This window comes from Hyperolius riggenbachi, chromosome 1, assembly GCF_040937935.1.
Source record: "Hyperolius riggenbachi isolate aHypRig1 chromosome 1, aHypRig1.pri, whole genome shotgun sequence".
NCBI lineage: Eukaryota > Metazoa > Chordata > Amphibia > Anura > Hyperoliidae > Hyperolius > Hyperolius riggenbachi.
In genome coordinates this window covers 357,920,983-357,935,495 of record NC_090646.1, presented here as the reverse complement: position 1 = coordinate 357,935,495, position 14,513 = coordinate 357,920,983, and the positions used below count along the sequence as shown (strand labels likewise).

The following is a 14,513-nucleotide window of genomic DNA, read 5'->3' as shown; positions in this document are numbered from 1 at the left end:
CGACCCAAAACATTTGGGGACCCTTGGATTATACAATAACTTTCCCTTTGTGAGATCTGAGGCATGTGCTATTGGCCTCTCCTTGATGCTGAACACCAGTTCCATTTGGGAAACTGTAGCGCAACTGATAACATCTGATAGAAACACAGAAGTTCTCCAAATGTAATGAACAGTGGAAGGCCTAATCTAAACAACAGTGGGAGGCCTAATCTAAAGAACAGTGGAAGGCCTAAGTGACCCTGTCATCCTGGCTGGAACCATTCATTAGATCATGGCAGACCATAGCAAAAAAGTTTATTGAAATGTGTGACTGCAGTTGTGCAGTGGCATGACTGCAATTTCACAGATTTTTCAACAATGCTTGCTGTGGTTTGTTATGACTTAACATCAATCAATTTCTAACCAACACAGTCCAGCTTCTTCACTGTCCACCAGCATAGAGATCTTCAGCAGATCAGGCCCATGCTCTGTGGCATTCTTGTATGAATGGTGGCTTACCTGTGCAGTGATATTTAGTGCTGGATTTGTTAGCTCAGTCTTATCCTGAGATCTTTCTCTTGCTAGTCGAGCAGCTTCCCTCACTTCCTGGAATTTCTCTGCAAACTGAAGGAGAGGATAAAAAGTAGTTAGGGCTATGCTTACAAAACAAATTATCCCAGTACTTATGGGTACTTATTTTGCAGTGCTCTTTAGAAGGGTGCCGTGAAATTTTCATATTATAAAAAAGATATTTCACAGACTGAGAATATCGGTCCTCATGAGGAAGAACTGTAATAGGGCCGTTTTGGGGCTTAAGAAACAGAAGTAAGTAGCTGGGGCATCACCTGGTGGTGGGAGTGCTGCATTGTTGGCCCAGGCACTGCATTGCTGGCTGTTAATTCACTTCAGTTCTTCTGCCTGTGAGTCTGCAAGTCTCTCACTTTCACTCACTGCTGGTAGCCACCTGGTTACCAAAGTAGTTCCTCTTTACTGTTATCATGTAGTAAAAGGCAAGTTACCTTTAAAAACTGATATTGTATGCTTCAACTAACTTGGCTTGAAAGAGACAAGGAAGCGAGAAAAAAAATCATGATATAATGATTTGTATGTGTAGTACAACTAAGAAATAAAACATTAGGAGCAGAGACATGGGTCTAATGATGTTTCCAGTACAAGAAGAGTTAAGAAACTCTAGTTGTTAGCTATGCAAAAGAGCTATTGAGCTCCACGACTTTCCAAAGTCGCAGAGAGCTGTCTTCTGAAGCTTGGTATCTCAACTGTCAGTCACTGTATTTTCTTTTTCTCTCCAGAGGACAGGTCAAACCTCTGGGCTGCTCTGTAAAATCATTTAGAATGCTGAGTAGTGTGTAAACTGCAAAAATTAGACAATGATGCAATGTTATAAAAACACTATATAACTGAAAAAAAAATGAGAATATTTTCTTTACTACTAATGTTCTAGTAATTATCCGTACTACACAACCAATTCATTATATCATAATTTTTTTTCTTCAGTGTATCTTTAAGTACTTGGGTGGCTTTAAATAGTATAATGGTTACGGTCTTAGTATCTTTAGTACATGTGTGGTGGTGGCAGAGCAATGCTTATTACCCAGCTTCAAGCCAAACTCACAGCTCAAACTCCATCTCCTGTTATAATTACTGTTCTCCTCTGTCCAATCACTAAAGGCAACGCACCAATAACACATCTGACTATGTGAAACTGGGTAGATAAGGAACACAACATCAGCTGCAAACACAGTGATGACAGCTTTTGAAGCCATTTTTTTTCATAAGCATACATTTCTAAGGTGAATAGGAGTTCTTTGAAAGTTAAAAGATCCTTCTTAAGCTCTCCCTTAAGTTGCACACTTATCCAGCAAGCATCAAAAACATCTCCGGCTTCACACATGTCTTTTCTAATAACGTAACATGAAACGATTTAAAAAGCATGATCCTCCTTGACTCCACAGATTGTACTCCAGGCGTTGTTCTTGTTTTATAAAGATGGGCTTTTCTTTTTCTTTTCTTTCTTTTAAAAAAATAAATACGTTTGCAAGGGCTTCTATCCAGGAATGAGTTTAGATGAAGACACTGTAGGGAAAAAGTGTGTTTTTGCTATTAGCATTCTTTTAAATTAATTATTAGCACCAACCGTAAGGATGCAAATAGTCTGACGTTTTAGTGGTTCTGCATCCACAAAGAAATTACAGAAATATCAAAATATCAAAAAAATCAAAAAAAGGTATCGGTTTAAGAATGCTAATAGCAATACCATACTTTTTCCCTACAGTGTCTTCATCTAAACTCAATCCTGGATAAAAGCTCAGGGAGCGTCTTCTTCTTCTGTCTTTCTTTTTTTTCGTTTAAACAAAGCAATAAAGGAAATAGAAAAACTTTATATCTACAGAACTGGTCATGGAAGCCTGGGATGAAAAAAGACAAACATTGAATGTCCTTGGGTGAGGCACCACGGCAACAGCATCAGCCGCATCTTGGAGCTGGCAGGATGATGATGATGATAATAACAGGGAAATTACAAGTCTTTCATAATATTTTTCCTTGGATGTGGCAACACACGTGACATTTATTATCACATTCCAAGTGTCATAAACCTAGGCACTTCCTATTACTCAATTTCAAATGGTATTCTTTAAAAACATAAAGTCACTGTTTTGAGACATAGGCCCATATGCAATTAACTTTTTCTCCTGAGTTTTCTCCTAGGTGATATTTTCAAACTTGTCAATAAAATGCCTTTTAAGCCACCGACAAGCAAACAAATGGTCAAAGTAATTTTGGTAGTACCTTTTCACCTACTTTTTGGTACTTTTTCTGTTGCAAAGTGCTAAAAAGTTATTTTAAATCAAAGATGAAAAATTATCTCTTAGGAGAAAACTCAAAAGAAAAAGTGAATTGCATATGGGCCATAATGTCTCTTCTTCAGGGCATACAAAACACTTCACGACTGTCACACAGTACTCCTCATACATTCCTTATCCGGAATATCGAAAACAGCAGCTGTGTGATGGTTGAAAAATGTTCTGTAGGCCCTGAAGAAGAGACATATAGGCCCATATGCAATTCACTTTTTCTCCTAAGTTTTCTCCTACGTGACATTTTCACACATTATCAATATAATGCATTTTAAGCCACCAGCAAGCAAGAAAATATAATTTTTACAGTACCTTTTCACCTACTTTTTAGTACTTTTTGGATTGCAAAGTGTTAAAAAGTTATTTTAAACAGAAGATGAAAAATTATCTGCTACAAGAAAACTTAGAATAGAATCAAAAAGTGAATTGAATCAGGGCCTATATGGCCCATTCTCAATTCACTTTGGGCCTGATCCAATTACCTTTTTCTCCTAAGTTTTCTCCTAGGAGATCATTTTTCATCTTATGTTTAAAATAACTTTTGCACTTTACTATTGAAAAAGTACCAAAAAATAGGCAAAAAAGTACTGGCAAAATTATTCAAATCTTTTTATTTTTGCTTGCTGGTGGCTTCAAAGACATTTTATTAATAAATGTGAAAACATCACCCAGGAGAAAATTTAGGAGAAAAAGAGAATTTCTTTTTCTCCTAAGTTTTCTCCTAGGTGATATAACACCTAATCAATAACGATGCATTTTATGCCACTGGCAAGCAAGAAGATATTTATAATAATTTTGAGAGCATTATTTCACAAAGATTTTGGTACTTTTTCAATTTCAGAGTGCTGAAAAGTTATTGCTTGTGTATCAAAAACTTGGCTTTACTTATTGGGTAATAGGAGATACCTGCTTATATGGTATTTGGAAACTGAAATGTAAAGGGGCTGTCATTCCCCCTTTAAAGCATAGGCACTCCACCTGTCATTGGCTTTGCCTGGAGGTATGAGTGACAAACTCAATATTTTATTTATCATCATATATGACTAAATCAAGAGCCTGATGATGGAGAAGAAACAGACAGTAACAGAAATCTATTTGTCTGATGTGCATCATCATTGTCATGATTATCATCAAAAGTGAACACAGATCATAAACTCATGTGGATGGCCAATAATAAAGACGATAACAATACCAGTATGTTGTTGTATTTTACAGCACTCAGGATCTTGGACCAGGAAGCGACACATATGCTGTCCTGTGTCTGATCATGTTATACTATTTATGATGCTCATGTGATGTTGCAGCCCAGATAAAGAAATTACATCTAAATGCTGACAAACGGAAGTTCTTGTTATCAGCGATCAGTTCTTGGCAGCAAAACAGCACAAGCCTCAATAAGCAACACTGAGGGTAGGGATCTCGGACCTAAATAGCTCTGACCTTTTGTGCAATTTGGGTGTACTAATTGGCAGGGACATATGTTGTGAAATATTCCTACTTTCACCTAAGGAACATTGCAAAACTGAAACATGTCATACCCCCAGAAGACGTATGTGCTTTATCACATATGCCTTCATCTGTACAGGCCTTCCAAATAAAGACCTGCATTGCCTGCAGTTAGTACAGAATTCCACTGTCAGTATGTTAACAAATCAACCTCGCCATTGCCACATAACTCCCGATTCTTTATTCACTCCACTGGCGCCACATAACTCCCGATTCTTTATTCACTCCACTGGCGCCACATAACTGCCGATTCTTTATTCACTCCACTGGTGCCACATAACTCCCGATTCTTTATTCACTCCACTGGCGCCACATAACTGCCGATTCTTTATTCACTCCACTGGCGCCACATAACTGCCGATTCTTTATTCACTCCACTGGCGCCACATAACTCCCGATTCTTTATTCGCTCCACTGGCGCCACATAACTCCCGATTCTTTATTCACTCCACTGGCGCCACACAACTCCCGATTCTTTATTCACTCCACTGGCGCCACATAACTCCCGATTCTTTATTCACTCCACTGGCGCCACATAACTCCCGATTCTTTATTCACTCCACTGGCGCCACACAACTCCCGATTCTTTATTCACTCCACTGGCGCCACATAACTCCCGATTCTTTATTCACTCTACTGGCTACCTATAAAATGGAGAATCCTTTTCAAGTATGGCCTACTAACTTTCAAACAGATACACAATTTAGGCCTTAGATACCTGAAAGGTTTATTGCAACTTCACCTCACTTCCTAGGATTTGATAACTTGGTCACCCCCAGACTGAAATTTTTGGTGCCAGAGAATTCAACTATGCCACCCCTACCCTTTGAAACTCTCTACAACACTCAGGACAGCTTCATCCCTGGAGATGTTAAAATCCAGACTGAAAGGCTTAATCTGGCTTTTAAGGAAATGTAGCACACAAATATGTATGCTACATTTACAAATGTCATACAAGATATTTTTAAATTAGCTTTTGGATTATTAATTTATCTATATTTACCGTAGGTGATATGTATTCTTTGTAATACATGACTTTTGCAAGAACATTGTTTGGTGTCTTTCGGTACAATGCCAGCATCATTTGTTTTCTTTTTGTTTGTTATTTGGTTGGCAGTACATGCAAAATAGTGATTATGCTTATTTAGCATAGTGAGATAAAAAAGATGTCATAAAATAAAAATATATCAAGGTGAAGTACAGCTGCCTAGGTTCTGGTTGGATTTTTCAGGAGCTGAAATAGCCCAAAATGAACTGAAAGGGAACCTGAAGTGGTAGTAATATAGAGGCTGCAATCTTCATTCTCTAATAAACAATGCCAGTTGCCTGACTTCTGTGCTGATGATCTGCCTCTAATACTATAAGTCACTGGCCCAGAATGAGCAAGCAGATCAGATGCTTTGACTTTGGTCTGACTCCATTGGCTGCATGCTCATTGCAGCCAAAAGCTCAGCACAGAATCCAGGCAACTAGAATTGTTTATGAAGATGGCATCCTGCATATTCCTTTTACGGAACAGGTTCCGTTTAACACATTATTGTCTAATTCAGCTGCAACGGCGTGATATTCATAGGTAGAATTTAGTATAAAAAATAATAAACCTGAATCTTTATTAGCACATATGTTCTCTGATAAGTTTGCTTAGACTAGATAGCGTTGTTTAAGGGATGACAAGGGCCCGGAGTTTTTACAACTCTTGATGTTTTATTTAAATTTGAAATGTTCTATAGGTACCGCTAAGCCAATAAAGTCACTGACCTAGCAAATGCCTCTGCCGCTAATGTGAAAGATATACCTGTTCCTTCACTGTCACACTAAATGTGAAAATTCTTACCAGCACCTTAAAGGACAACTGCAGTGAGAGGGATATGGAGGCTGCCATATTTATTTCCGTTTAAGCAATTCCAGTTGCCTGGCAACCCTGCTGATCCTCTGCCTCTAATACTTTTAGCTATAGACCATGAACAAGCATGCAGATCAGATGTTTCTGACAATATTGTCAGATCTGACTGATTAGCTGCATGCTTGTTTCTGTTGTGATTCAAACACTACTGCAGTCAAATAGCTCAGCAGGGCAGACAGGCAACTGGTATTATTCATTCATTCATATTCTTCTCACTTCAGTTGTCCTTTAAAAATAAAGAAGTTCACATCAGTTCAATTACGTCCTTATAATTCTTAAACTGTCTGAAGCTCCAGTCTTTACAGCTATATATTGTACCCAGAATGGCTACACTATTTAATAGTGTAGTAGATAGTTTAAGTTATAGTGGAAAGAAAGATATTCCCTAAAAATGATTTAAACAATGATGCTGGCCAGCTTCCCTGCTTCCTACACAGTTTTTTGGCAGTTGGACAGAGCAACTGACATTCACTAAGTGCTTTTGAAAACAAATATATCCCTGAGAATCCTCTATAACGAGATGGACTAGTCCAAAACCTGTCACTTCTGTCAGATTTCTACTACTTACTGTAAGTGACAGCAACATAGGAGAAAAGTAATTTATGGCTCATTTTACTCTGGAAAATATGTACTTCTTATTTGTATGTGTTTGCACATATTTTAAATTTTACAGTTTTTCTCTGTAGTGCCCCTTTAAGCTCTAATCTCTCATATCGTTTGGCAAGACAAACCCTCAAGAATTGTCAGAAGATACCCAGCAAGATCTAAAACACAGGGAAGCCCTAGTCTAAGTAGGCTAATATAAACCACTTTAGGGGTGCTAGATTAACACAATCAATGTACTGGAGAGTGTACCCCAAAAAGTGGAAGTAGAGTCACTATTGATACACCCCCTCTCGTTCCCTTATTATCCTTAATCGAGTGAGTGGAAAATCTTTTACTTTTCAACCTTTAATATTACTGCATAAGCATCAATAAGAACAATTTTTTGTCTTTTAGCCTTTTTTGAATCTGCCAGTTTGGAGGAGCTGCACCTGATCCTGGGATTATTAAAAAGAGATTAATTTACTGATCTGATTCAGTATATTCTGTTGTTGCACACTGTAATCCGTTACTGTTTGTAGCCTTTCTGGCAAATGGTGCTGCCAAGGAGTTTTTTTTAATAAAACTATACTTAGAAATAAAGAGGTTAGCATTGGAACCTATATATGACAATCCCGTTTGTCTGCCCACTTGTAGCCCATATAGATGGAGGCCCTGGCTTGGAAGCAGAGTGAGTCTAATTAGTGATGTTCTGCAGAAAGGCTTTATCCTAGCATGGAGTGATTATTCCACCCGATTTAACATTCATCTGTCAGAATTCTTTCAATATGTGTAATTAGACACTGTTTGCTCTCCCAGTGAAAGAAACTACAGATTGGTCCCTTATGGATTTTGAGGAAAAATCCATGAGAGAACCTGATGGAGCTTGTACAACCTCCATTGTTCAGAGGAAGCATTTTTATGTCTTCTGGAGTCCATGAACACAAATGGAGACTGTGAGACTCGCTGCAAACAATCAAATATCCTCATTTGAGATAAACGGTGGTGAAGTGGGAAAACTGCCCAGGAGTCCAATAAATTAATGCTGAATGATTCATACAGGTTTTCTGAGTAACGTACACTGCCATCCAGATAATGTCTTTTTCAGAGAAAACCTTACTTATTTTAGCAAGACACTGAGAAACTGCATTCTAACAGGAATTGACAGACTTTGATCTGCCCGTGGTCCAGACCTGCTGCCCGGTGAAAACACTTGGCATATTATGAAATGAAAACTATGTCAAAAGAGACCCCAAATTGTGGAGTGGCAGAAAATATATATCAAGTAAGAATGGGTCAATATTTCACTTTCAGAACAACAACAACTGGTCTCCTTAGTTTCCAAATGTTTATGGAGAGTTGCTAAAGGGAGAGATACTACAACACAATGGTAAACCCTTTTATTTATTTAGTAATTATTGATTTTTATACATAGACATGCCCCTGTACGAACGTTTTGGGAAATGTGTTGCTGGCATTAAATGGAATCTGAAGTGAAAATTAACTATGATATAATAAATTGTATGTGTAGTACAGCTAAGAAATAAAACATTAGCAGCACAGATATTGTTTCCAGTACAGAAAGAGTTAAGAAACTTCAGTTATCTGTGCAAAAGTGCTTATCTGAGCTCCAGGGCCCCCAAAAAAATCAACATTTGCTATGCTGTCTCACAACTATTTAATTTATTCTGTTTTTGATTGCAATTTATTTGGCATCACAACGTTTTGGGTAAATGGTGTAGAATATTGTTTCCTCATTATATTAGGTGTGGTACACTTATTGCAGTATTTCTTCTGAATATTCTAAAATGTTAATATACTTGATAGGTTAACTTTGTTCCATTTATGAGTGTGTAACTAAAGTCCTACGCTGCTACCATGGTTCAACCTCTGAGAACAAGCATACAATGCACAGAAAGGTAGCAATAGATCAGATCACCCATTGTTGATCCAAAATCCATCTCCAATTTTTTCAGCCAAGCATGACGTCTTATGAATTACATTGGTTTAGACCAGATGTGTTCCCAAAAGGCACATTTTACCATCCTAAAATGCAGTTGTTTTGTGTTGCAAACTAAATATTATAAAACCCAGAAGAATTAGAATATAGTTTAATGTCACAAAAGTGCTTCATATTTTGTTCTTATTGTATTTGCATGAAAGGGTTTTTTTGCGCTAAGATGAATACAATCATGACATGATATTGTGTGATTGTTGATTTTCTGCAACCCATCCTCTACATTCAGGGGAGGTCTGTAGGCAACTTCTGTAGAGCTTTTAGTGGTTTCTTGGGGTCCTTGCCATGGCCATGAATGATCATAATCCTATATGCAAGAATACGGTGAGAAATATAAGGTTTTCTTTATAGGTTTTACAGAAAATCTGAAGTGAGAATAAATTGATGAGATAAACAATTGTATCAGAAGACTTAATCCTAAAAATAGAATATTCCTAAAATCCCATACTAAGGCTAGGTTCACACTCATTCTCGATGCACAATGGCGTGTTCACAGCATATCCTGAGCGGATATGCTGTTCCCCAGTGAATAGGTCAAGGGGAATCCTAACTAGTAAAAGGGAGGATCCTCATTGCTCCATCAGTGAACCAATGAAAGTCCTCGCTGGTGCTAGAGAGGATTCCCATTGGTCTTTTGCAAAGCAATGATAGCCCTATAGTTCTGCCTGGACTCTGATACTCGTGCTTGCCCTCGAGCCCAGAAGTGGTTACTGCATGTGGAGGACCCCCAAATGAAGACAGAAGACACATAAGACAGGTGAGTAGAACCGGAACAAAGGAGGAAAAAAGCCTATTGGGAACAAGCACTGCCCCTTCCCATAGGCTTGCACTAATTTCCCGGCATCTGCAGCGTATGCAGGCTCCGGGAAAATAGTGCCAGTTGGGGACTTTGCTTTCCGTTGCCACTCCATTGTAATTGGCAATTGTAAACGGATGATGATTAACATAGCATCTGCTTACACATGCGCTTATGCCCCATGGATTGGAGCTCTCCACAGTCTCTCTCCCCGGTACATATCCTCACTAATCTCCAGATACAAACCCAATCGCAATCTCAGATCGGCACATGATCTTCTGTTGTCCTCCTCTAGAATCAACTCCTCACATTCACGTTTACAAGACTTCGCACCCGCTTCACCCCTCCTCTGGAATGCCCTCCCACAACACATCCGTCACTCGCCAACCTTTCTTACCTTTAAACGCTCTCTAAAAACACACTTGTTCCGACAAGCATATGCTCTACCTTAGGCCACTTCCCTTTGGACTAAGACCAAATTGCACTCCTACTAGGTATCCTAAAACACAAGGCCTCTATATATTTGCTGCATACTACCCCTCCTCCTGTCCCCCCCCCCCCATTCCCTTTAGATTGTAAGCTCGCAAGGGCAGGGCTCTCTCTCCCTTTTGTGTCTTGGTAACCATTATACATTTTATTCATCATGTTACTTTTATCACTGTCATTACCAATTCGATAATTTGTATTTTGTATCATTCTTTGTATTTTGTCACTAATTATGTATTTTGTATATTGGTGTACACCATTGTCTGTATTATTATGTACCCCAGGTTTGTTTCTTACTTTGTACAGCGCCACGGAATATGTTGGCGCTTTATAAATCAATAATAATAATAATAATTGGAGAGTGTTTTGGCCTTGTGTGAATGGGCCCTTATTTTGTATCTAGAAGTGAACATTTTTAGTTTGAAGCTTGTACTCAGATACATGATGACAGGTTTTGTGTGTGTGTGTGGGTGTGTGCGTGTTTTCTGCTACTATACAAACAAATCTTGAACAAGTGAATGTTTTATCAATTAAATGCACTGAAAGGTATTTAGCCACACTAGAGTTTTATCACCTGTAATTAGTTATTAGTTAAGAGTTACAAAATTCAACTGCGGTTTGACTGCAGAGATACTGGAAATTACAGCCCTAAATGCTTTACAAACAAAAACAAGCAACACAGCTACATACACACATTTATCTCATCGTGTCACACATCACTTCCGGTACCCTTTAATCCTATCATAACCATCCTGGGTTCTCACGTATGCCTTAAAGGAAACCAAGCACCACTTTTTTTCCCTGCAGTGTCTCCTAGTTTTTAATAGTTATAGGAGCTGCCATGTTCCCCCCTCCCCTTCTAGCTGCCCATTATTTATCCAGGAGTAGGTGTGAAGATAGCATCCGTGACTCTTCTAACCTCTCTGAAGCACAGTGTCCTATCACCCCCCCCCCCTTCCTTCCTGCTGAGGAAAGCTTTTGTTTGCTCTTTACTAATGTGTCCAATAAAATAATTACATCAGACTTCATCTACCTGTCATTTCTGCAGTTTGGCAGGCCTCGGAAGTAGGGTAATAAAATCCTCTGGTAAACTTTTAAATGCAAAAAGAAGAGGTAAAAAAGTTTTTTTTAATAATGAGCCACACTGTTAGCATGCATTTTTATTGTGCTTTTGAGATGTCCTAAGCACAGGTTATATTACTTATATTACCTGCTTAGCGATCATAAAACACTTATAACCAAGCCCCTGCTGAGGAATTGACTTTGCATTGATGACTTTTGCTGTTGGTTTTCGCTATTTCAGATCATTAAACAAATACTGAATTGACTTTAGATGAAAATTGTGTGTATTTTCCCTGTTTGCTTAATGTTTAGTAACAGTTGTAATTCTTTTATTTATTGTGCCGTGCCTTTCTATGTGGTATCTTGTTCAGTATGCTGCTGACTTGGTGCTTACTGCTAAACATGTGTTTATCATTTGTCTAAATGTTACACTGTGACACATGCGCGTCACATTCCCAAAATAGATAGATTTACATCCCAGGCTTCAGGAAACATCCAGTTGATCTTGTTTAGTGTCCACGGTCCTCAGTGCTAATGAGTGAATGTTCATGCTCATACACAAGAAGCTACAAAGTTCTTACTATTATTAAAGGGAACTTGAAGCAAGAGGGATATAGAGGCTGCCATATTTATTGTCTTTTAAACAATACCAGTTGCCTGGCAGTTCTGTTGATCATTCTGGCATCAGCTGTATCTGAATCACACACCTGAAACAAGCACCCAGCTAATCTAGTCAGATTTTTGTCAGAAACATCTGATCTACTGCATGCTTGTTCAGGATCTATTGCTAAAAGTATTAGAGCTCGTTTCCACTATAGCGAATCCGCATGCGGGCACTGCATGTGGATTCGCATAGTCAATGTAAGTGGATGGGGCTGTTTCCACTTGTGCGGCGGTGGGAGCGTTTTTCGGTGCGGCAGAAATCTGCACGGCAGAGCCGTCAGATTTCGCGTGTGGGAGGAATGCGGGCGAATCGTCGCGAATGCATTTAATAGGGAAATCGCATGCGGCTTTGTCATGCGGATTTCCCCGCGATTTCGCGTGCGATTTCGCATGGTTTGCTATGGAGCTTTACTCAGGCAGTGACATGGTTAAATTCGCCTTGCCATGCGAAATCGCATGCGAAATCGCGGCTAAATCCGCATGCGGAAACGCAGCCGCATGCGATTTCTTCTGCGGTGGAATCCAGGCTATTCTGCACCGCAACAGTGGAAACGAGCCCTTAGAGGCAGAGGATCAGCAGGACCACCAGGCAACTGGTATTGTTTAAAAGGAAGTAAATATGTCAGCGGCCATGTCCCTCTCACTTCAGGTTCCCTTTAAGGGAAAACAACAATACACATGGGGGGATTCCAGGCAACGGTGTCCTGTATTGTCCACAAAGCATTCACCATCATATATGAAGGTGTTCTGGCACTATGACTTACCTGGGAGAGGTTCTGTTCAGAAGCAAAGCCCAGTCCATACACAGTGTTGGCTCGACTGTCAGCCCATTGTCCAAACTTCTGTGATGTTTTGGTGAAAGTCATGTTAGGAGTTATAGTACTGTTGATGATGGCCTGTGCAAATAAAAAAAACTGTTTAATTAATACCCTTTTACACTTGAATTCTTCAGGAATCTGGTGCACTTGTAGTAGTGGTATAGTAAAATATTTGTAAGGAAAAGCAGTTTCAGAAGATCTGTAATGCTTTAGTTTGATGACTTTTAATACCTAATCAAGTGCGCAGAAATTATAAGAAGAAACCCTGGACCTTCTCTGCACATGATTGCATGTTTACAAACACAGCCAAGCGTCACTGCTATGACATTCCTTCTTATTGTGCCTCACCTTGTTGCCACCCACGCTGATGATGCGATACACATTCCTGGTGGCGTCATAAAAGTAGGAGACGGTGGCAGCATGCTTGCTGGCTGGAATCCAGTTCTTTTTGGTGACTGGGTCGATCTGAAAAACATGAGCTCGGGTGCTAAAAATTGGCTGTTCCCTGTGGAGAAGAGAAGTGAAAGATTGTTCACCTCTTAAAGGAGATTATCGTAATGCATAAAATAAAAAGTACCCCCCCCCCCCTTGCTATGTCAGGTATTGTAACCCATCTTTGGACACCATTTCCACCTTGCTTAGAATTTTATTGGGTCACTAAAAACTGCATTTTCTGTTTATAAAAAGTTTGTGTCAGCCTGCATTTAAATATACAGGAGTCCTGGTTATCCAGAACTCAACCAAGCAGCACAAATAGCTGGCAGTACTTAAAGTCCAACAGTACAGGAAGGCCAACTTCTTAGGCTCAACACACACCATACAATCTTGGTTGTTCAATCTTACCACTTTCATGTAGTATAGGAGCTTATCCAATTAATCATCCAAGGTATTTTCAATCTGTTGGCCCTTATACTACATAGATTTGGTAAATCTGTACAACCAAGATTGTATGGTGTGTGTTGAGCATTAGGCTGTTTGTGGAATCTGCTGTGCTTATAGACTGGGTTCCACAGCTAATCCATGGTTAATATTATTATTGATTTATATAGCGCCAGCATCTTCCATGGTGCTGTACAACAGTATACAAGGTGCATCAATACAATATAAACAATACAGTTAAAGTGTACCTGAGCCCATCAAAAAGAAAAAAAATGTTTATAGAATACATACCTGGGCTTCCTCCAGCCTCCTTCAGGACGACTGGTCCCTCGCTGTCTTCCAACACCCCCTGGATCTTTCACTAGGCAGCCCGGTAATTAAGCCAGTCAGTGCAGGCGCAGCACGGCCATGTGCGCTCCCCCTTTTGCGATGGGGCGTGCCCGCAGTTGGGCCGCACATGCCCAGCTAACAGAAGATCCAGTCGGAGGAATCAGAGGAGGAGGACGATGGCGAGGGACCAATCAGCCTGAAGGGGTTTGGTGGAAGCCCCAGGTAGGTATCATTTAAAAAAAAAATTTGGGGGTGGTTTAAGGTTTCCTTTAACAGTACAAGACAAAGGTGGATTACAGCTTATATAGTTAACAAATCAATAACAGACTTTGACAATGGTAGAAGATATACACGCACATTACTCAGCATTATGAGACAAAAGGGAAAGAAAGCCATGGCCAATTGGCCTTACAGTCTAAAGAGTTAAGGCATAGGATGACAGGTGAAGTGAAACTGTGTATGGGGTGGTAAAATGGTGCTCAGTTGCCAGGGTGTATGCTTGCCTGAAGAGGTAAGTTTTCAAGTTGTGCCTAAAATGGTAAGTGTGGGTGAGTGGTGGATGTGTTGAGATAGAGTGTTCTAGAGGAGGGGAGAGGATCGAGAGAAGTTTTGTAAG

At 39.5% G+C, this 14,513-nt stretch overlaps 1 protein-coding gene across 2 annotated transcripts in view; it reads right to left on the bottom strand.

Annotated features, from left to right (window-relative positions):
• HOMER3 (homer scaffold protein 3) overlaps nucleotides 1-14,513 on the bottom strand; it is a 224,654-nt gene that overhangs the window by 116,576 nt on the left and 93,565 nt on the right. For both annotated transcript variants that reach the window (XM_068234198.1, XM_068234197.1), the window contains 3 exons: nucleotides 13,037-13,193; nucleotides 12,635-12,766; nucleotides 499-603 (listed from right to left, as the gene is read on the bottom strand). In XM_068234198.1, coding sequence (XP_068090299.1) covers nucleotides 499-603; nucleotides 12,635-12,766; nucleotides 13,037-13,193 — 394 coding nt within the window. The remainder of the gene's footprint in view (nucleotides 1-498; nucleotides 604-12,634; nucleotides 12,767-13,036; nucleotides 13,194-14,513) is intronic.